This window comes from Antedon mediterranea, chromosome 3 (assembly GCF_964355755.1).
Source record: "Antedon mediterranea chromosome 3, ecAntMedi1.1, whole genome shotgun sequence".
Lineage (NCBI taxonomy): Eukaryota > Metazoa > Echinodermata > Crinoidea > Comatulida > Antedonidae > Antedon > Antedon mediterranea.
This window is the reverse complement of record NC_092672.1, coordinates 36,429,216-36,453,244: the sequence shown is the minus strand read 5'-3', so window position 1 is coordinate 36,453,244 and position 24,029 is coordinate 36,429,216. Positions and strand designations below refer to the sequence as shown.

The 24,029-nt window shown below is 33.0% G+C and overlaps 2 protein-coding genes across 6 annotated transcripts in view; one reads left to right on the top strand and one right to left on the bottom strand.

Moving 5' to 3' along the window:
* Positions 1-1,014: 1,014 nt before the first annotated feature.
* Positions 1,015-7,987, top strand: LOC140045434 (transmembrane protein 17B-like). 3 transcript variants are annotated; one of them, XM_072090328.1, is made up of 8 exons: positions 1,015-1,655; positions 1,790-1,888; positions 2,213-2,268; positions 2,479-2,535; positions 2,821-2,941; positions 3,116-3,285; positions 3,432-3,541; positions 3,717-3,738. In XM_072090328.1, the coding sequence occupies exons 1-7, from the start codon at positions 1,616-1,618 to the stop codon at positions 3,507-3,509; spliced, it is 621 nt and encodes a 206-aa protein (XP_071946429.1). In that variant the 5' UTR covers positions 1,015-1,615; the 3' UTR covers positions 3,510-3,541; positions 3,717-3,738. The 3 variants fall into 3 exon arrangements, with proteins under 3 accessions (XP_071946429.1, XP_071946428.1, XP_071946430.1); XM_072090327.1 differs by lacking the exon at positions 3,717-3,738 and having other exon boundaries at positions 3,432-3,650; XM_072090329.1 differs by lacking the exons at positions 1,015-1,655; positions 1,790-1,888; positions 2,213-2,268; positions 2,479-2,535; positions 2,821-2,941 and adding exons at positions 6,063-6,166; positions 6,527-6,640; positions 7,141-7,987 and having other exon boundaries at positions 3,268-3,285; positions 3,717-3,819.
* LOC140045433 (protein CASP-like) overlaps positions 7,901-24,029 on the bottom strand; it is a 29,841-nt gene continuing 13,712 nt past the window's right edge. The window contains exons 9-18 of one of the 3 annotated variants that reach the window (XM_072090324.1): positions 23,035-23,100; positions 21,456-21,584; positions 20,494-20,695; positions 11,589-11,725; positions 11,185-11,248; positions 10,728-10,840; positions 10,490-10,609; positions 10,088-10,231; positions 9,836-9,981; positions 7,901-9,504 (exon numbers count right to left, since the gene is read on the bottom strand). In XM_072090324.1, the coding sequence (XP_071946425.1) occupies positions 9,438-9,504; positions 9,836-9,981; positions 10,088-10,231; positions 10,490-10,609; positions 10,728-10,840; positions 11,185-11,248; positions 11,589-11,725; positions 20,494-20,695; positions 21,456-21,584; positions 23,035-23,100 (1,188 nt within the window). In that variant the 3' untranslated portion in view covers positions 7,901-9,437. Of the gene's footprint in view, positions 9,505-9,835; positions 9,982-10,087; positions 10,232-10,489; positions 10,610-10,727; positions 10,841-11,184; positions 11,249-11,588; positions 11,726-16,133; positions 17,106-17,448; positions 17,941-18,336; positions 18,988-19,326; positions 19,921-20,493; positions 20,696-21,455; positions 21,585-23,034; positions 23,101-24,029 lie in introns of those variants that run through there. The other 2 variants (XM_072090325.1, XM_072090323.1) reach the window with 2 other exon arrangements.

Sequence of the window (24,029 nt, the reverse complement as noted above, 5' to 3'; positions counted from 1 at the left end):
AAAAATTAATATGATTTTGAAATTATGAAGAATCAGATATACAGTAATTCGGTAAATAATGGCCAATGTAGTACACAGTAGTATAACAATAACAGTATAAAGATAAAGCTATGCTAGTTAATAATACTAGTATTATATGCAAAGGATGGCCACCGGCGACGGTTTTCAGCCGTTCCTACAATACGGACAATGCAGTTATTTTTTAGGCCTACGTTGTGTGATGTCTAGCATTAATTTGTTTGTTTTAAAGCTCAGGTACAGGCATGAATTTTAAATATAATATTTGGTTAATTGTACATAAATCAAATATTTGTAACAGAAATCAAGATGAAAAAACATGAATTTCCCTTAATATGGTCAAATACAAAATTTTGTAAAATTCTTCTATAAAAACCAAAAAGACTTTTTTCAGTAGTTAGGTAGTTAACCTAATGTAATAACATGTCTGGTGACTCCCTAGAAGGTGAAAAACGGTGGTGGATATACGGTGGATAATTTTTGCTATAGCATGAAAATAAAAATCTGAAGTTGAATAAAAATACCAGAAATGTAATATTCAAGTTATATTACCTATATTTAGTCATCTGATAACATTTTTTACCACACCGTTTATTTTTCATAGCTTTTTAAAATGCCTCTCTATTTACAAAATTTGTGTACAAAAGAATAGAGATTTTACTGTGTAATTTGAACTATCCCCCCACTGATAAGAAAGTGCTTATTTTCAACAAGCTCGTGTAACACAAATAAAATCCCAAAAATTATGAAACATAGGGGAAACTATAGATCGATAATTATTGGAATGTATGATCAATAGAAATTTTTTGCCCGCACCTGGCCTTTAAGGTTGTTATAGTTTTGATGTTATTTTTTAATGTATTCATCATGTGGAGATCTAAGATGGGATAAACGACCTGCAAGAAACAGGTTAGATTCACAGAATATTCTACTGATAAAAATATTGTATATAAAAACCGAACAGAAAAAAATTCGATATACAAAACACCTCGGATTATGGTCTATCAAACTGCCATTTGGATATGTCGACGCAACTCTAGGAAAAGTGACGCTTTAGTAACGCAATTTACTTACAGAAACAAAGTACATATAATTTTTCCCTCTAAAAAAATGGTATCGTCAGGAATATGTTCCCCCTGGCAGACATACCGCCTTGCAGACATTACAGAAACAAAGTACAGATATTTTCCCTTTTAAAAAAATGGTATCGTCGAGAATATGTTCCCCTGGCGGACATACCGCCTGGCAGACATACCGCATGGCGGACAGTCTGCAGCAGGATCTCTATCGCGCTGATAGCCGATCGACTAACTGGTATTTTAGTCCTTGTGCTTTAATACTGCAATTTCTTTTGGAAACTGGTTGTGTGGTGGGGTACGTGTGGTGGTCACAACAGAAACGGTGTAAAATCAAGTTCTACTAAACATCAAGTTCTTAATAATTATGTACTAGCTGAAGAAAACGTGCTTTTAATTATTTTAAAAGGCCTCAAAGTACCAAGTCACCAGTCAGAGTGGGAGATCGTTACCCACACGGGTAATTCCCCATCCATCAACAAGAAGTAGGCACGTGACATATAAATATAATAAATACAAAAATGGTCAGGTCCGTTTTTTTGTATGTTCCTAATCTGATCGGTAAGTCGCTCAAGTGGTATACTTAGTTGTTGTCAAAATGACAAATTAATGAAATATCAATTTCTGTAAATTTCTATTATTTATTCCCAATTGATTGAACAGTGTTTATTAATATATTTTGACATTTTTTGTAGGTTATGCTCGACTTACGTTATTATTTTCAAGTTGTTTGTTTTACACCAGGAGCCCTATGGTCTTTCTAGCATTATATAGTGCGAATGCTGTGTTAGATGGCAAGTAATCCGAAATATTCTTTTATATTAAAATGTAGTCTAGGTTCAGACACATGACATTTGAAAATAATACTTGAGCTAGAATCGGAGCTTAGATAAAAATCAAAATGCCGACTGGTAATATACATAAATAAATAAATATATATAAATAAAGGACTTTTGATTTAGCTTTTTGCTTATTTTATTTTGTATCTTATTGAGATCCACTGATACAGCATTGTAAATATTTTCAGTAATTTGGCTTTGGATTTATAAAGATAAATAAATATACATAAATAACTGAACATTTAAAAAAAAAATGTTTGTGTTTTCTTTTATTTGCAGTGTTTGATGGGATTGCAGCTAGAAAGTTGAATCAATGTTCAGCATTTGGTGCTTGGGTAAACAACTTCTAAATTAATTATGCGAGTTTCATTTGTTTTTGTTTTTATATAGGATATAATGATATAAGCGAATTCATTCACTATCCTTCTTAAAGATAGCAATCTTGTTCACAAGACAAACATACACAAGATGCTCTACATAAACAAAATCTTATTACTGTAATACTATTACATTTAATAACTTCAATTAAATTTTTTTTTTTAAAGTTTGATGTTGTTATTGACAATATTGGTCGAGGAATGCTATGGAGTCGCTTGTATCAGGTAAGCCGTCTATCAAGCCTGTAGCCAGAAGGGAGGGGGAGGGGAGGGGGGAGTATGAATGTTCTAACGAACCCCCTTTTCTTAAAGTGCCCTTTTAATTTTCAAAGACCAGCAACAATTTGTGATTTGTGATGACATGCTTATTTAACCTATAATTTTTGCTCATTTTGTGTAAAAAACTCCTGGCTAAAATTTAGACTGTATTTTGATTAAGCCGCAATATATTCGCCAGCATGGCCTGCTATGTTGACTTCTTTCATAATTCCTTTTCATTTGTTTTTTTAGTGGGGATGTTTCATTGCTATGTTAGAATGGCTTGTTTTTGTCTGCACTCATTCGCTTGGAGCTAGATGGAAAGTGGTTGTTCATGAGACGCCTTGGTTGGTTCGAAAAGTTATGGAAAAAAGTACGTTTTGAAATCATATCAAACAAACACTCAAATGAGACTTAATTTTGTTTTTCTGTTGATTGTTCAGCACACTGTATTTTGCAATATATATGAAATTGAACATTATCATTATAATTCTAGCGAGTGCGAGAACATGCCTTTGATAACTCTTTAAAACAAATTATTTTTCAGATTTTAAAACTCCTACGGGAACATTTGCTATTCTGGGTCTTCATGGTCTGCCCATTTGGATGTATGCCCATTACACCAATGTGTTGTCTCATCTTGCAGTACCAAAGATTCTACAGTATTTTGGCATTGCTTTTCTTAGTTCAGGCAGAGCATTGTGTTTTGTAGTTGAGGTAATGAAAATTAAACATTGAAACATAGTTACAATGCAAAAGATAGCTGATTAAATTAATTTCACAATTTTTAGGCCATGGATCGATCACTGTCACAAGTTTTTTCCTGTACCGTATATATTTATATTATATAAATTCTTTTGCAGGTTTTTTTCATTTGGTCTCATATACTATGTTTAGTAGCTGAAGATGACAATAGTGGAGAAGCTGAAGCTAGAAAATAATTGAAAAAATAGACTGCATTATACCATGGATGGTACAAATATGTTTGTATAATAATAATATGATGATTAAATAAATTGATATATTTAGACAAAGAGAATGGTTCCATCGCATTATTCAGCTATAGCCGGCCAGCATGTTGGTTTTTTTTTTGGCCTAATTGATTTACTGCCCTCTACTGTTATTACTTTTTTTCATTTTCGCGAAAGATGGCGGCGGATTATATGCGACAAAAATTGACTACGTTTACTGAAGCTGTATTTCCAGCTAGAGGAATTCGAGATCCACGGCAGCATCATTTATTAAAGCCTGGTAATATATTCTTTCATTATTAATTAAAGTAAAACGTTTTACTAGACATTTTACCTTACGTAATTATCGGTAAGTCTGGGGTCTAGTCCTAGGCCAAATTGGACGGCATAATCAACAACATAACGAGAGAGAAAACGGATTTCCCCCTAGGCTCTATCCCTGAAACGACTACTTTATTGGCAAACCGGGGCCTAGATATTGTATTCGATTAGGAACTTCCGTAGGCAATATAAATATTCGTTGAGTACTTTTTGTATTCGAATGGTAAATTGTAAACGGATTGTGCTCAACAGAAAATTATTCGAATAGAAAACTTTAAATTTTAAACTTAAAGTTTACTTTATTTACTTCCATTTATTAAGTATAACTGTTAAGCGCGATTTGAACGATTTGCGCAATTTAAAATTGCGCAAAGAATTCCTTGCGCAATTTGAAATTGCGCAAAGAATTCTTGCGCAATTTTAAATTGCGCACGCATTTTCTTGCGCAATATTAAATTGCGCAATCAACTTGCGCAATATCAAATTGCGCAAGAAAATCCTTGCGCAATTTCAAATTGCGCTGCACAATTTGTAAAATTGTCAAATTGCGCAGCAGAATTCTACCAGAATGCGTGCTAACGTCGACGATCGGTTAACAATAATAATTTATTCGAAACTAATAACTCAAAATGAAACATAATAAATGCGAAGATAACATGTGTATAATACACAACATAAATGGCATACACAATTAAATAATATTATCACTCTCATTGTAACTTAAAATAAATCAAAATAAATGTAAAAATAACAAAAATTAATGTAGTCTAGTAGTAAATACACCAAAGATTGTATAGCGCCGCTACGCGGTGCAAGATAGGTAACTGGGTGAGACCTTTGTAATCCATGGACGCCATTCCGGCGGACAAGTTTGAACCGGAATAAAGTCGTTGTCAAGGCAATATCCACGATGTTTCGGTTAAAGAACGAAGTTGTCTAACCAAACATATCAATGTAAACACACAGAATTAATCGGAAAGTGTCCAGATCCCAAAGAAACTTTTATTTTACTTTGTTTACATAATTTCTTCCCTTTTCCATGAATCAATCATAAAGATGGTTAACCACAGATACTTCGAGGCGGACCGCCAAATTTAAACCATTTACATTTAAATCACAATTAATAACCTGTCCGCCCGAATGGCGTCCATGGATTTACTGGGCGCGTAGTGTTATAAGATAGGAGCTTGGCAACAGTTACCTATCTTGCGCCGCGTAGCGGCGCTATATAATCTTTGAATACACAACATAGTCTACCGCCACCAACGGTTAGACTTGCTATCAAAACATAGCCAGTAGTAGGAGGCTAGAGTAGTATTAGCCGCCCGCCGTGCACGTGCCCGCCGGGAACTCCACCTTTGTCGTCCTTTGTCGGGTCTTCGACGGTATGCATGAATCATTCTTAGAAATTACTATAAAAATATGGGTGTGCATGATTTCACAATCTGTCGAAAAAAACCTTGCGCAATTTGCAGATTACTTGCGCAATTTAATACGTTGCTTGCACAATTTGAAACAGATGTTTCAATTCAAATTGCGCAGGGAATTCTTTGCGCAATTTTAAATTGCGCAAATCGTTCAAATCGCGCATAACATAACTAAACAAGAAATATTTCTTACAAAAAACGCTGCTCTCTTTATTGATTGTCCCTCTGAAAAATATTTTTTATTTCAAATTTGTTTTTGAATGTGTCATTTTATTGTCACATAACAGTTATTTTAGCTGAAAAAAATGTAATTAAAAGCAAAAAATACTTCAATTGTCTGTCAGACAATGTGGTTTTTTAGTTATAATTAAACATTTCTTTTCTCTTTCTATAATGTGAATTTTGTTACAGAAGTGAATAACTTTGATATGAACTAAATTATGCAAAGCCAATAGCCCTACTTACTAGGCTATAATATGATATGAGGCCCTAGGCCTATTCTATATAAATATTTATTATAATTTTTATATATACTTTTTCATTGTGCAATTCGGACCGGACTGTTTTAGAGGTGTTTACCACCTACTAATTTTGTTTATTTCTTTGTATGTGTATTTTTTTTGTGAGAAGTTGAATAAATATAAAAAAACACAAGCTTTTTCATTTATTAAGTACTCAAAGGTAAAACTATACTTAGTTTTCAACGGTAAATTCCCAATCTAATACAACAATTTATAATATTTTGATTAATTTCATTGATTGATATAATTTACAGGTAATGAGTTAGTAACCAGTCTGCCTCTACAGATGTTGTTATACTTCAATGTTTTCTATTTTCCCTTCTGGATAATAAGTTGTATTGTCATGCTGGAACTCAAGGTAAAAATATGTACAGTTGAACCTCTCTCGGGTGGGTCTGGAAAAAAAAGTCAGCTTACGGGAAGTGTCGAATTATGAGGGTTACTTCAAAGCGCCCAACCCTTTTAGCAGCACATATACTGTATCATCATTTTCGGGCAATAAAAGATCAGATAAATGACTAATTGTGATACAAATTTCCTGTAATTCTTTAAACACACAGCTACTTATCATAACTAGTCTCATTTTGTGCAATCAGGACTGGACCGTTTTAAAGGTGTCCCATTCTTTACTAAATGTGTGTTATGTCTTTCTTTGGATGTACATAATATTCTTAGTGAGAAAAAAATTAAAAGTTACATTTTTTTCTCCTCTCCATAGTTTCTGCACTTGCAGGAGATCTACCAGTTTATCCATATCACTGTGTATATTATTATGTCTGGCACGGAGATCATGAGACTTTACCTTGGCTACCTAGGCAACTTACAAGAAAGGGTATGTACTTAATTATCACATAAGCAGCCTAATGTAGGCTCTCACTGCAATAACAGTTGTGTATGATTACCCAATAAAAAAGCTTACCAAATAATTGAATTAAAATTGGAGTTGTGGCTTGGTGGATATGATGTTTGGCTACCAATCTAAGGGTCCTGGGTTCAAGTCCTGTCATAATATGTTATAATTTATAACAATAGCAAATTACAAGTCCATTCCCAAAGACTTGTAATAAGACTTTGTTTATGTAGAGCATCTTGTGTGTGTGTATGCTTGTCTTATGAACGAGATTGCCACTTTTAAGAAGGATAATGAACTTATGGTTATCCTTGGCAATTTGCCTAAATATTTAAAAACAAAACATAAAAACAAAACAGGTTAAAAAGTAACCAAAATGTAGTTAATGCAGAAATGAATGAAAAATTATTTTTAACATGATCCCTAGAGAGTCCTAATTGTACACATTTATTATAATTGTGTTTATTTCAATTTATCTTAAGGTGCCTGAGCTGGCTGGTTTCTGGCTTTTGACTCTAGTCCTTCAGCTACCACTCTGTGCCCTGTTGCTTGCTGGTGGCGCCATGCCGTTTCCAATAGAACGTGCCATCCACATCGTGCTTCTCTTATTCTTGTTTTCGGAGGTTTTAATCGGTTACCATGCTTTGAAAGTGATGTCAAACCATCAGGTGATGAAGTTCCATCTCCAGCAGTTTGATGATGTTGTGGAGATGCAAAATGGTTACCATCATTTGGAAGAAGACCCAATGATGTGAGGAAGCTGATTTTGGTAAAGACGCAGAAGAATTTGTAACCAATTTGATCGGTTGCGGCTGTAGCATTTAAGCCAATTGTGGAATGTGGACGATGAAGATCTGCCTAGCCTCCAAGAAGATCAATTAAAGAATTGGAAATGTTTCTGTTCTAGGAAGTCGGAAATTGATTCAAATTAAAACATTTTTTGTTCAATAAAAGTGATAGAAGCACTTAAATGGGCCAGGATATGCTTGTGTAATTACAAGAGTTAAGGGTGGGTGCTATGCTGAAATTAGGCTGGGTGTAAGCCCTTGAAAAAAACCTTAGATGCATGGGCATGAGAGACTTTGGGTCCTCATCCACTTCCCTAAAAAATTATATCCTTGGTATTTATAGACAAAGTTTTGTGTGTGTTTTAAAGTACTAGTACTAGTTGTAATGGATTTCTTGCATTGCAAGAGATTTCAAAGCAGTAGTATTATTTGTGTCGTTTCAAACTTTTCAAATTATTTTAATGTGTTTGATTCAACTGTTCACAAAGAGAGAACAAAGTACACCTTGAACTGTATATATTACTGTATGTATTTATATATTTGTAAAGACGAATAAATATTTGAAGAAATTCTTTGTTTTGTCAGTACAGTACATGCTTTTTACAATGTTTACAGCAATAGCACATTTGACAATAACAATATCTCAAAAAGGTGGGTGAGAAAAAGAAAACGGCAACACTACCAAAAGATTATCAAGATACTTAATATTTGATGTAAAAGCTGACTAGATAAGTGATAATGGGAACTATCTATAAAAATGTGTCCTGATTATGCTAGGCCTTTCACTGTGGATGGCCTAATTATAGTCTCTTCAGCTTAATATAAAGACCGGTCTATCAAACTAGTTTGACAAAGAAAGTGTGACATCCCCAAATATGGTAGTGACATCATCATGTTCATATATGGGCACATCACATAAAGTTTGACAGTGTAGACAGAGCTTCAATAAAAAAACATCAAATATACATTTACCAATGATATATATTGTAGATAAACACACATCTATCAAAATTAAACCCTTAATCTAAAAAAAATCTAAAAAAGTAAATAAAAAAAACTGTTTCATATGAATGAAAGTTAAGTAGAAGGATTATTATCCCTAAATTAAAATTTGAAATTTAATAAATTTCTTGCAATGAAACCAGGTTAATATAATATAGCAATTGCTAAATTTAAAGAACTTAGTTATGTAACTTAATTAATTATTTTAATAGTTTTCTGTATTCTACACTATCAAACTAGTTTAACCAAAAAGTGTGATTTGCCCAAATATGGTAGTGATATACCCAAAATATGGTAGTGATACTGTATGACATCATCATGTCCGTATATGGGCACATCACATTTGTTGTCACATAAAGTTTGATAGTGTAGACAGAGCTTAATACTGAATGAGAAAAATAGCTTATTGATTTCACACAATTTCCACAAGTACTAGTATATTGAAAGAATAGGAATGTGTTAATCACATTTTAATTAGTTGTATTATACAATTATATTACATTAGCATACAGTCCCAGAAAATCATTAACAAATACAGATCTGTCTACATTATCAAACTTTGTGTGACAAAAAAAAGTGATGTACCCATATATGGACATGGTGATGTCATATCACTACAATAATTGGGCATATCACTACCATATTTAGGCACATCACACTGTTTATCAAACTAGTTTGATAGTGTAGACATAGCATTACAATCTTAACATTGTTTTGGGAATAGGCATCTCAAAACTGAATTTAAAGCAGCTTTTCTCAACTAAGAAACAATGTAAACTAATAATTTATGTGGATAGATATGGAAAAATACTTCTTTGTATACTGGTTTTGTACAAATGATGCCCCCAGAGTCAGTTAGGAACGGATATGACAGGCAGATAATATGGGTTTTCAATGGAGTATGCACATCATCCTAGTGTCTCACACTAACTAGTTTGTAGGTCGTAGGTCATAGCAAATTGAAGGCTCCCTAATACCAGATGATGATGTCACTGATGATGACCGTGACCTAGATCAACATTATCCGGGTGGAAGTGGTTCATGTGATCAGCAAACCTGGATAAAAGAGACTAGTGTTAGTTATTTTTATTAAATTTGGAAAAACTTATATACTTTTAATACTACATATTCTAAAGCACTACACTATCAAACTTTATGTGACAAAAAAGTGTGATATGTCCATATTTAGTAGTGATATGCTTAAATATGGTAGTGATATGACATCATCATGTCCATATATGGGCACATCACATTTTTTGTCACATAAAGTTTGATTATGTGGACAGAGCTTCACATTGTTTTAATGGATGTATTTAGAATGGAAAGGTTTTTACTGCTTTTTTTAGGTGCTTCACTAAAGTGCACTGAACTAAGAAGAAAGACTTACTTGTGGACACATTCTGATGCCATGTCCCTCTTACAAGCTGAAGTATAGGCAAGGTAGTACAACACAAGGAACACAAGACAATGAAGCAGTACAGTGTAGAAAAAGGCAATGGTGCGTGCTACTTTGTTGGATAAGATGAACTTCCCCTGGAAAGTAAGCAAAAAAAAAGAGTTTTAATAGTAAAAATGAGAATTATGCTCAAACATATGAGCTAAAGATACATGTTATTGCTATTAATTAAACAACACTCACCATTCCGAGTGTTGCCTTGTCGTATGGCGTCAGGTTCATATATTTCCGTTGTCGTTCTTTCTTTCCGAATGCGGTAAATGGGTCTAACCTTTCCTCATACTGTCTTGAATACCGACTCTCAGTCTCATCAAACTTAGCTGATGGCTGCAACAATAAAAATATTTGAGCATAGGAGGCAAGCACGAAATAGTCTTTTTCATGTTCATACTGTGGACAAGCTGTAAATCTGTAGATATTCACACAGTAAACAGAAAATATAGCAGTATATATAATAGGTTGTTAGCTTGAACCAGGGCATGTAGGCAAAACTGCTCGATGCAAAGCAGAGCAGAATTTAAATAAATATTAAAAGCCCATTTGACTGGTCTACCATTTGACTTGGTATGATGTAGACCTACATACCTTTGATGTTGGATAGCTCTGAAGGAACTTGATCTTCTCATACAACTTGACGTTGTCAGATCGCAGTGTGTCAACTTCATTTTGTAGCATAAAAACCTGTTTCTGCTGCTGTTGGTTTTCCTGAAATAAAACATTCACACATTCACTTTTATTTTCAGTTTGTTTGAAAAAAAATACCCATTCATTTTGGACAAATTAGTAGATACGGTACTTATGTTCCATCACAACTGTAACTTACCCCCTCTAATTCCTGGTTTCTGATTCTGAATCGCTCCCTCTGACTAGACACGATAGGTAAGAGAGAGTCCACTGCTCCAACTGGCTCTTGAACAGTTTGAGTAATCGGCAACACTGTTTGTAAAAATATATTTAAAAATTAATTTATGATATGAAGTATTTTCCTGAATGATCTTAAAATCAAAACGGTACTGGGTATGATCAACTAGCGTTCTTGTCACTAACTTGCCATCATAGAAGTACTGATGTAGGAATCTATTTGTATGGTGACTATAGAATGGACCTGAATGGTTTATAACAAAGTATATGTAAAAGTTGAAATTAGGAACTGATGTACTGTAGGTCTATAAAATAAAGAAAGCTGTTTTAGGGAGTGTCATGTGACTTTGATAAATGAGCATTTCAACCACAATGTGTCTGTGTCCATTTTGTGTAATTACTGAAGTAAATGTACAAACCTGCTGCAGAACTCTTAACCACCTCAGCCATGATTTCAGCTTCAGAGTTTGGTTGGGCTTGACCCTTGAAATAATAGGGATTTATATTAATATGAGATATTGAAATTCAGGAAAACAAAATGCTATTGCTATTTTTTGTAGGAAGATCAACAGAGGTTTGTATTTACAGGCTCATATAGTTCATAGTGTTTGTAAAGCTCTGTCTACACTATCAAACTTTGTCAAAAAAAAAAAAAAAATTGATGTGCCCATGGACATGATGATGTCATATCACTACCATTTGGGAACATCACATTTTGTTGTCACATAAAGTTTGATTTGAGTGTAGACAGAGGTTAAGATATGTAAATCAAATGACTGCAGTGGTTCTATATCTTTAATAAGTTTCTGTACAACATGTTTACCTCTCCTTCTCCTCGATATAAACTTGAGAGAGAATTAACGCTGGCAAGGTCACGTTCAAGCTGGGTCACCAGTTGCTTCTTCTCCTCTACAGTAGAAATAAGGGTTGTATGGTTCTTCTCCAGGTCTGTGTACCGTGCTTTAAAATGAACAAACATTTAAAGTTTTGAGGTTGTGCCAAAAGTGTCCTGAGTATACTGTACACACAACAGATTGACACATAATTGGTTATAAAATTGATATTGAATTGTGTTTTAAATATTAATAATAATAATAATATCTATATAAAGCGGCTTAATGATGTGAAACCTCTAAGCACTGTACATATCATTTATGCATCAAACACGTATGGAAACACACTCCCATAATGCAGCTAGTAATCAGCGCAAAGTTATGTCTTGACCTTACCAGGTACCCATTTGTACACCTGGGTGAAGAGAGTATTAGAATAATATTCCACAATTGAGCGTCACGATATTCTGTATTTGGCTTGGATGCAGACATCAATAAAAGTTGATTTTCAATACCCAGCCTTTTCACCCTCGCTGAGTAATACCTGATATTTTTTATAAATATCATCGCCACATTACTAATATGTACTATTGCACGCAATGTGACCCACAATCGTCCAATCAAATGACAGGAATTTATTTATTTGTTATATAATACCTGATATTTCTTATAAATATCATTGTCAATTACTATCCTGACGCATCGTTGGCTCCTCTCGTTATGATCAGAATCTAGGGATTCTTTTATTCCCAGTCTACTAATCAAAAAACTCGAAGAAACCTTTAAAACCATCCACGGAAACCACTGGAGCAATTAATTAAGGAGTCTCCGACATAAACACAACTATTATATACATTTTATGTTTCATTATCCTCCCTTTCATGCTTGTAACTTTAGATGTTGTATGCATTGATTTATGTCTATTGGTTATCATTTTATTGTATTGCTATTTTATGTCAATTTATTTTTAATAAATCGTTGCGAGAAAGTTTATTTCATGCAACAGTGGTTAACATAGAATATTGTCTCCTACTTTTGAACAGGAAAAATAAATGTGTGAATTTAGAGGATTTGCAGAAGTGATGGTAAACAGGCATAACCTAGCTTAGCGCATAATGAACACTGCAGTGTACATTTTATTTTTTTTAAACCTTTTTTATAGAGGGTGACCCTAAACAGCATATGCTGATAATCAAGGGGCCTCTTGATGAGTTATGCCAGTGGCTCTGTGTGACAGTAGCTGTGTGGCTATGGGCATGAAAATTCATACTTACACAGTAAATTGATTGATTTTATATTTTCAATTTTTCCAATTCATTCATTCATTCATCTTTTTATTTCGGAATACCAAGATCACATAATATATCCATAGCAAGAAAAAAAACTTAATCTAAGAAATCGTGATCAAAGCTGAGTTATTGTATATAGATTTTTGACATAAATAAACAAAATACTCGGAGACAAATTAAATTTTCTCTTGTTTTGTTGTTTTTATTGTTATTTTTATGGCATGCATTTTATCAACATATACTATACAGTATAAATGGGTCACACACACAAGACTTGGATTACTATAGGAATACTGTATAACTACGGGATTGTGTGACGACAACCAATGATATTATAAACACTGTGCATTCAACACAGAAAGAAAAACAGGACAAGCTATCACAGTTAACTCTCCCAAAATAAAAAATCTCTTACAAATAGTTAAAATATTTTTGTATTTCTTAACTGGACTGGACTTGAAGTCAATAAATATTTTAGATTCATCTTAAGTAATAGTATTCACTACATGCGATATCCGCATGCATTAAACCTTCTCCCCGCCCCACCCCCCACTTGGAAAGTACACATACTCAGTACTTTCCACAATATGCAGAATTACTGAAGTAGCTGCAGTAGAATAAGACATCACATTGTAGATCCTTGTAATTGGTAATTTTTCCACCATTTTTTTTTACTGATTTTATATATCCATTTATTGGATAAGGTCGTACATATTTGAGCCCCACTGACTAGTCTACGTACCCCATTAGTAAATATGAAATTTTGATATAAAATCATCATAAAATGACATATGAGATAGGAATGTTACTCAATCATTTTCGAATCAGAATTTAAGTTTAAAAAAAATAAAATATTTAGAAAATGTTTCTCTGAAAGTAAATGCTTTTATCGTTGGCAAGTTTCATAAAGCCTTTGGTATTTAACATTTTTCACAATTAAAGATAGTTTACAAAATTTGATTTCTTTTTTATAAATACAATTATTTGCAGTGTTCTCGAGCCAGCTGGTAGCTTCACACTGCTTATCTCCAAACCAGTTTGATAATGCTACTATATACAACAATTGAATATAAAACTTCTTTCTCTTTTTTCTTTCTCCTTTTTTCATTTACAACAAACATATGTTCTCTTTGTTTTTAATTTTATCTGGAAATATTATCAAAATAAAATTTTCATTTTCACCAACTAAACATAATGGCAATTAAGTAGTGGATATTAGAGGAAATTTGAGGACCAACAACTCCCATTACATGGACGTTTATTGGTATTAAAATTAATTTCTGGAATATTATGAAGAAAAAAACGTTCAGTGAGTGTACTTTGAAAAATGCTTAAAATAGGCAGACAATTTAAAGATATTGCATTCTGCTCAGAGTTTTTTTGAAAAACAATTTCTTGTTAAGTTGGAAGCACAAATAATAATTTAAAACACCCGGCGGAGGAAGGGTACACAAGACATGGTCACTAATTTCTTTGGCAAGACAAGCTGTGAGAACAATATAGACCAACAGCAGACATTTTAAATACATGTGTTTGTAAACTTACAAAATGTGGACAAACGTGACAAGGCTTTCAACACAGTTTATCATCAAGATACTGGCCAAATAAATACATTTTTAAATTAAGTTAATTTTTTGGGTTAATATAACTGATAGCATTAAGTTAAATCCTTAAGCTCTGTCCACTATGATGTGCCCAAATTTGGTAGTGATATGCCCAAATATGGTAGTGATGACATCATCATATTCATATATGGGCACATCACATTTGTTTGTCACATAAAGTTTGATAGTGTAGACAGAGCTTTAGACAAATATTCTTTTAGTCTTTTGACACAGTCTACTATATTATCTGTAATTCAGTTGGTTTAAAAGGCTTACAAATATTGAAGCCTATTGAAAGACATCCAACCCTTAAACCCTACCTGCACCTAGAACCAACATTTCAGTGAAACAAACATTAATGTTACATACAGCATCGTAATAAAATAATATTATAATGTTATTTACGTTGGCACCCATTTTGCATAACAAACTTAACATAAATAAAGAAAGATTAAAATGTATTTAAATTAAATTATTCATACATGATATGAATATTACTAAGTAGACCATGTATGGGCATTGAATGACCATGTATGGTCATCTAATGACCATATAAGAACACAGGGAGAACATCATGACCATTATGTGGTTCATGTTTTCTTGGCAAGTAATATAATCTAAACATTAACAAATACAAACTTTACAAATAGAAAATCAATTTTAAAATATTAGTAGTAAATTTTAAACTAAAAATGTAAAATTAAATTAATGAATGAAAAAGTAATGATATGGCCATTGAAAGAGATACTGTACTAACATTTCATGACAAAAAGGTGAATTCACACAGTATATTGATAACAAAAATAATTTAAATTCTCCTAGGTAAATATATCAAGGTTTAGGATTTAATTAATACAAAGCCTATAATAACAGGTTTGTTAGGGATCAAGTTTTGTTACCATTTTTAAAAACTTTGAACGGCCGATATGAGTTGACGTGGAAATAAGTTAAAAATATTTTTTGGCTGATAACAATTTTAAATTTAAATTAATCTGTTTATTTGAATCATTTTATAATAATTGGTTCATTTTTATGAAAAAACCACACAATGTCTTTTTTGTTTTTCTTATTTAAATAATATTATGATTAAAGTATCATGAATGAGTGTTTAACTTAAATGTTTTTCATATCATATTTGACGAGCACCATCTTCCTATACTAGTTTACCATATTATTATATTTCTTTAGTTTTATCAATCAATGTCTTTGGTAATAGATTATCTATGTTTCGTTGGTTAAAAGGTCAACAATTTTTAATAAATAGGTGCATTAAATAGTCCAATAAAATAATTTCTGTTTGGGAAAAGCATGGAGAAAATTTATATTTTCCTCCATGGGAGAAGGTATAATTCAACAACTCAATTGCACGATGGGAGTTGATTCAATTTATAAATATCAAGGGTTTTGATAGCAGCTTAGATTTATATAAAATCTATATTTAGCACAAGGGCAATGAAGTAGGCTTAGGTTAATTTATTAGTATAAAAATGATATAAAAATGATTAAGTAAAAGGATGACAACTATGATACTGTACATAATTAAGTATTAAAAACATAAATAATATAAAAATAATAGTAATAGGATTATATATGATTATTAACTTTTGATAACTTAAACATTTACTAGCTAAAAATTGGTTATAATCTTAGTCTATTCTAATATTGGTGGCAATTGATTGACATAATAACTGAACAACAGTATAACATACAACGATTTAAACACAAACCTAAAAATGTCCATTGTTTTGATGCACCACTACAGCAAGTGGTATCATCAACAACAGCCACAAGTATCTGTATAAAATACTTATTCATGTTTTGAGAACATCATTAATAAAGTAAAAACACAATACAACACTTATAATATACATAATTACATGATACAGGATAAAAATTACATTAATGAATTATTTTACATAATAAAATAGACCCTTGAAAATAGACTTGGCATCAGATTTTTAGCAGGTTTAAAACTCCCAATCACCCTGTGACGATAAAGCATCATCCTTTTCTGAAACCCCTGTTTCTGGTGATTTTGCGCTTGTATCGGTAACTGTACTGTTATCAGCTTTTTCTTGTTTGATTTTCAGTTTTTCAATTGTGCTCATAGAAAAGTCTTTTGGTTCGTTATTGTCTTCTTCGTCGTTTGATGAGGAGTTCAAACTTTGTTGGCGGTTGATGTCTTCTAGCATCACAGCTTTTTCGTTACTGTCCATCGGATAAATGACCAATTGATTTTGATGATTCTTCCCTACCATCGTTGGTAGGGGAGAATCGGGAACCGATACGTCATCGTCGGCTACAGAACCATTCCGCGAGTTAGACCCTTCTACAAAAGCTCCAGCTCGTACCAGAGTCTCCATGTAATTTCCGACTTCCACGTCTTCCATCGCAGAACCTCGTTTGAGACGGGATCGATGATTGTGGAACCAATTTGTGACGGTAGATATGGAAAGATTTGTGGATTGTGCAATGCGAGCCATCGCTTCGCTGGACGGATACGGATCTTGATGGTAGACCTCTAACAGTGTTGCTTTCTCTTCTGGCGATAAGAGGATACGTGGCCGCTTTGACAATGGACTGTTACTATTTGGCATTATTAACATTCGCTTTGCTGGTGGCAGAAGAAATCAAGAATTATTTAAAATTATTTTTAAAAATTATTGTTTTTTTTTATTATGAACTAATAATTTGTATTAACAGTAATATCAAACATTCTAGCTACAAGAACCAGAAAGATTAATAAAAGAAAAACCAGTATTAAAAGCAAATATATGCCAGTCTTTCTGTGCACATTAGAAAACGTTGAGTGTTTTAAAACTTCTTTAAATCAATAAATCAATATTATTAACTAGTATTTGTATTAATTATACCCCTGAGGATTTCTAAAACACTGTGAGCATTATTAAAATTTCTTCTCCTCAAGTCAAACAATTTTTAAGAGAGTGTATACTTACGTCTACGTTTTGGTTTATAGTTTTTGACTATGTCGATTCCATTAGGGTCATTCAACCACATGTGCATTCTTATGTAAGGTTCACGACCTTTCATACTCAGTTTCAACCACATCTTAGGCTTAGACAGTAAGTCACTGACAGAGCCTTGAGTCAGGCCTAGGACCGCTTCACCGAATGCTCTCTGACCTACGTTGTGCATGCCCAAAACCGTTTTCACCTGCCGCGATAATTCGTATGTATCTAAGTACTCGATGGTTGCAGCTTTATCTCGGACGGGTGGAAGATCTGGGAGCGGTTCGGGGGAGAACATGTCATAGAGTTCCGTTTCTGTATTTGGTGTTGATGGCTGAGAGCTTGGGTTGGTCTGTAGATCTATAGGTGAGTCTGATGGTGGTGGGTGTAAAGGTGGTGTGGCTCGAATTGGTGGGCTGAGTTGGCGTGGTGTGCTGGACCGTGTTGGTGATGGTAATGATGGTTCATCATCATCCAAACCTGAAGAAAACACAAGGTTCAAAAATAATAATTTAATAATATTATATTTTCAGTTTTAACGTTAGTTGTATGTCCTGTATTAGGTTTTATGTTGTGTTATTAGGTAAATTCCCAAAACATTGATCGAACATGGTAAATACGTTTCTATAGCTATACGCTCTTTAAATGTTGATATGAGAGCCCTTGATTGTCAGTGTATGCTGTTTAGGGTTACGCTCTTTATATGTTGATATGCTCAGTATCAATATTTTGAGTTTTAATTCTTATTGTATGTAATGTGTATGCAGTTTTTATATTGTTCATATTTAAATGCTTCTTGAGTATAATTATAATAAATAATTAAGTGTAAATAAGTTTTATTGATTTATAATGATTTGTAACAATAACAAAACTTACCACTTTTAGCTGAGACTTCTTTCAACTTCTGTATGTTATTTTCCTCTACTAACCATAGCTTCATGCGAATATAAGGCTCTCGACCCCTCGGTGTCAAGCGCCCCCACTCCTTTGGTCTACTTAGCAGATCGCTAACACTTCCTTGAGACAGACCTAACACAAGCTCACCAAAAACCTTCTGGGAAATGCCGCTTCTGAATAAGATGTCTTTCACCTCTTGACAGAGATCAACAGTATCAAGGTTCTGACTCTGTCGGAACTGTTCCGTCGTCAGAGGTTGCAGCAGATGTCTTCTCCAGACTCGCATCATTCCTCTGCTGTCCTCACCAGAGCTGCTCTCACCTTCTCCGTCACCAGATATGGAATTCTGAGGGCTCATATTAGGATCATTATTTTGTGATTTACCAGGGGTTTCTAAAATCTGCTGATGCGCTAATTCTGCACACTGTAAAAGAGCTTCCCGAGCGCGTATGTCTGCACATCTAGCACCGTTTGCAGATACTTCGGATTTGATAGCCATTTCTTGGTTCTTCTGTGCATCAATTTCTTGCCTAGCTAGTGCCAATATATTGCTGACTGCTTCTTCTGTAGAACCACTAGTATAAGTTGGCAATTGAGTTGGTGGTAAATACTGTGGGGAAGCTTCTCTTCCTAAACAACAAACATCAAATCATTCATAAGATTTTATACCGCAAAGATAACAAAAGAAATGTTATTATTAGTTATGAGTAAAGTAGTATTAATTTGAATGAGCTACAAAATCAACAATTTAGTATTTATTATGTTACTTTTTTTTTACAAACTTAATAATATTTAATTGGAATTGCTGATTTTCTAAAGCTCTGTCTACACTATCAAACTAGTTCGAAAAAAAAAGGGTGATGTGCCCAAATATGGTAGCGATATGACATCATTATGTTCATATATGGGCACTCTTTTATCTATTTGTTCCAGTCAAATGAATAAAATGAAATTAAAAAGTGTTCTTACCTTTACGATGTGCATTGATCATCTTCAGTTTCGTTTTTCCTTGCGGATCAGTAAGGAAGTGAAGCATTTTGATATAGGGTTCTCTTCCTTTTAAAGTCAATTTATCCCATGGTTTCGGCCGCGACAAAATATCGCTAACAGAGCCTTGACTCAGTCCGAGAAAGTATTCACCGTAGACGCGTTGTCCGATTCCGTTACGCAACAAAAAGTCTTTAACCTTGCGGGCAATTTCAATGGTATCAATTGGTTCGTGATTCAATGCAATTGTACTGGATGGAGTGGCCGGCGATTCGTTTGGCGTACTACGAGGTGAACTACTTTCCTTACTGCTCGGAGACGTCTTAAACATCGGCTTCACTGGCGCCGTGACATTGTTCGATAGTAATGGACGCTGCTGTATCAGTGACGGATGGAAGTGATGTGCAGATGACTGCGGTGTGGGAGACATTGGATTGAACGTCGGTGGAATAACAATAATCGGTTGGATGATTTGCGAGTTCTGTGGCGATTGCATTCCTTTGTGTTTATATGCTGCTGCCACCTGGTGGCCGACCATCGATGCGAATGCTTGGGCGTGTGCGAACCCCCCATTACCTGTAAGAGAGGTACAAAATGCATTTTGTCAATTCTCTTCTAGAAATTTCGTTCAGAATGCCAATTACACAATTCACTTTTTTTTCAAACACAGACGCTCACAAGACAATTTTTAACGGTTATGTAAATAAATTTTTATAAACAAAATGCACTTTATACCTGACTTACTATTAAGTGGGTGGTAAAAATACAGATAAAAGCGCATAGACAATGTATACATTATAGGAATTGATGTCAAATATATATAATTTTTATACATATTAATAATGCATATGATATTTTTGATCTAATGAAAAGAAAATAAACAATAATTTCAGGTTGTTTTTGTAGAAAAATGAGAAGTTTATGTATAATGTACAATAATAAAGCATAGATAAAGTACCAATAATGACGATTCTATTATCGGAATTGAGTTAAATTCTTTGAAAAAGTTGTAGAAAACACCAATAATCCTACATTTTGATTAAGAAAACTGATTTTTGGTGACTCACTTATATGCCCTGGTGGGCAAATATGGCAGTCCAAAATGTAGTGGCTATATAATATAAAGTTTATAGAGTAATTAAAACTCACCATTAATCTCATGGTTAGCAACTTTCAAGGTAGTATTTTCTGACTGGAGAGCACGGTTTTTCTCTAGCAGAAGCATTTCCAAGGTCTTGTTCGATGTGCCTTCTTGGTCTACACCGTTCGACGAGTTAAACTCGGTCGCTTTAATGACGTTAAGTTCACGCTTCATTTCTTCATAGTCACTTTGTGATTGGAGTCTATCTTCCTATAAATTCAATGAATATAGAACTTAAATCATATTTTTCAAGTACTTATTAAATAAAACAAGACTAAGTGGTTAGATGTTTGCTCTACTAAGACTATCTACCAATTTCATGTTATATTATTAGACTATAAATTAAACAATATATTCCATCAATCAAATAATTATACAATTAGGCCATTAGTGAGGTTAATTCTAACAAGATAACTGATAAACAGAGATTAAAAGAGCTTGGATTACCTACACTGAATTACAGAAGAAGGAGAGCGGACATTATACAAGTGTTTAAAATTATCATGGGCTTGGATGATATTGAAGCCGAAACCTTTTTTGATTTTAGAGAGGACAGTAGAACAAGGGGCCATCAATTCAAATTAAGAAAGCCAAGAGCCCGACTGAAAATCAGAAGCCACTCCTTTTCAAGTAGAATCGTCAACACATGGAACAATCTATACCACACTACAGTACAAGCAGAAAACATTAATGCATTCAAGGACCACCTAAACAAAGAGAGAGCAATGGGAGATAAATTTTGCTACCAATTCTAGTTACATACAGAAGAAATGGAGGGCGTTTAAAAGGCATTTGCCTTAATCATGAGCCCGAAGATTCAAGTAAGATTCAAGTAAGAAACACACACTTATATTTGAAGGGACAGACCATTCCCTAGTGTAATTGTAATAAATATGGTACGACATATTGTAAGCCCAGCCATTCATAACAGTCTAGCATCTCTAGCCCTAGATATCAATATTGTACATACTAGTTTTTTGAAAGCTGAAGTGCTTGCAGTGAGTTGTTCTTCTAGTTTGCTGATCTGACTCGTACTTTGCTCACGTAGCTTAGCGTTCGCTGCTTGTAGTCTGTGAACATCTTCTACCAACTGAGATATCTGATAGATATAACAAATAAAAATAAATTAATTACCTATTATTTTTTTTTAAGCCACCTTTATTCACCGCATACATTATATCAAAAGAAAAAAAACTAAATAAAAAACACGTTGTACCAAACACAAAGAAGAAAAACCTCAACTGGTGCTGCATACGTCAAACATACACTTTTAAGGCTTTTAGTGGGTTCCAACTTTTATCAAAGATAATATGTGCTTTGTGTTTAAAATAATAGCATATTGCATCAATTTTTCTAGGCATTTAATAATTACATAATATAAAAATAACGCTTAAAAAAGAACGACGTTTCGACTCCATCATGGGGTCATTATCAAGTCCAATGAATAAAATTTAAAACAACAACAACTAATTAAATATCACAAGCCAAGGGTCAAAGTTTAAATAACAAAAGACCTATTGTCTTACATCCTGTCAAATGATGGAGTCGAAACGTCGTTCTTTTTTAAGCGTTTTTTTATATTATGTATTTACAATAAACGTACCCGCATTCATTTAATAATTATTGATATTTTATAATAATATTAATTAATAATATTCAAGGACTGTATATTTGATATTTAAAAAGACAAATAAAAAAAGAATATAATATATTAGAAGAACTAATTATTTTAATGAATCAGTTACACCTGCAGTACCTGCAGTACCTGCAGTATGACATCGATGTGGGTTACTAATGTGAACATATTGAAAATTACAGAATAATTACATCGCAACGTTACAAACTGAATTTATTTATAAAGTATATAAATCTGTTAATATTGTCACTGCCATACAATACAGTAATTAATCGTCTTAATCTGGATGACCTTTAACCTTAGATTACTAATAATAATCCATTTACCCCCTAATGAGATTGTAATGTACAGTATCAATACTTTTATTTAATTTATAGGATTAGTTTTCAATGAGGATGCACACAACACTAATAATGAATAACAAGTTTTTTTGTATATAGAAATATAATTATTTTTTATAGTTTTTATAATTTTAATTTTATAACATTGATTGACATGATTTATAACAGCTGGGGTTATACATATAATAAAGAGTAATATTTGAATTTTTAAACTATTATTATTATATTTTTTTCTTATTAATTTCATAAACATTCAACAGCAAGTACCTCGCCAATTACCAGCATGGATAAACAATACCATCCTTATAACCTAAAGCTATGTCTACACTATAAAATTAGTTTGACAAAAAAATGTGATGTGCCCATATATGGACATGATGATGTCATATCACAACTATATTTGGGCACATCATACTTATTTGTCACATAAAGTTTGGTAGTGTAGACAGAGCTTAAGTCTCAAATGAAAAAAGTGAGTTACAACCCAGGCACTGGGTCAGGATTGAACCCGGGACATTGGGATTGGAAGGCAAGCATGTTAACCACCAAACTACAGCTCCACTATTACTTACCTCTTTTTCCTTAGCTGCTAATTCTATCTCAAGACTAGACCTGGTCAACACATCAATAGCTTGCTCCTGAAAAAGTCAACACATACAGGATGTATTAAAACACATAATCTACACACTGCTAAAGGCACATTAACACAGCATACTGTACAACTATTAATTGACGACCTTTGACCTATACATTATCAATACAGGTTAGTTACAAATAATTGATTACAATGATACCGAGAAACGAACCGCTTACATGTTTTAATAATTCAGAAATGCTTAGTAATAACTAAATGAGCTCAAATTTGATCAGACTTCAAATACGGTAGCCTGTTAAATAGCACGATTGATGGCCTTATAAATAGGCATATTTATAATAGGTAAAATCAGTGAGTCATTATTTTAATGTCTGTTGCGACAGAGGTGATAATATTACCATGAATTAACCCACATGAAATGCCATTTATTTCTCACTAATTTAGTAGAGAATTAAGTCAGAAATTGGACAAAAGAAAATGGAAATAATCTATGAACAGATGTCACTTCATTTATTTTAAGTTTTTAATTGTTCAATATATACACTTACAATTTTCTGGTTAATTTTATAAAATTGATTTATATTGTTAACTGTGCCTAATTTTCTAAAACAATTCAACGCATTCTTGAAGCTTTAAAATTAAAATATTTCTATAAAAACTGTATTATAATATATAAACTTAAGTTTTTGAGCAATAATGTGTGTATATTCTAATTTTTTTGTTTATATTTATATATATATATATCTGTTTTTTATCGTAATAATATTTGCCAATCTTGAAAAAGAATTGTTATTGTTATTTTATTATGATACTGGACAAACAAAGCTTGTCAGTATTTCAGTATAATATCTCTTTTCATTATTCAAGAAACAGTTCTTAAGAAAATTAATTGTGTTTTGTGCCATATAACTGATATTTAGTAGAAATATAATGGATTTAAATAAAGTAAATAAAGATCTGAGTTTTACATTT

What these genes read in the sequence shown, in the direction of transcription:
- LOC140045434 (XM_072090328.1), top strand. Translation starts at nt 1,616, where the DNA reads ATGGTCAGGTCCGTTTTTTTGTATGTTCCTAATCTGATCG. An exon ending in TATGGAGTCGCTTGTATCAG is followed by an intron (nt 2,536 to 2,820) that starts GTAAGCCGTCTA and finishes TTGTTTTTTTAG; the next exon opens with TGGGGATGTTTCATTGCTAT. An exon ending in TCGAAAAGTTATGGAAAAAA is followed by an intron (nt 2,942 to 3,115) that starts GTACGTTTTGAA and finishes ATTATTTTTCAG; the next exon opens with ATTTTAAAACTCCTACGGGA.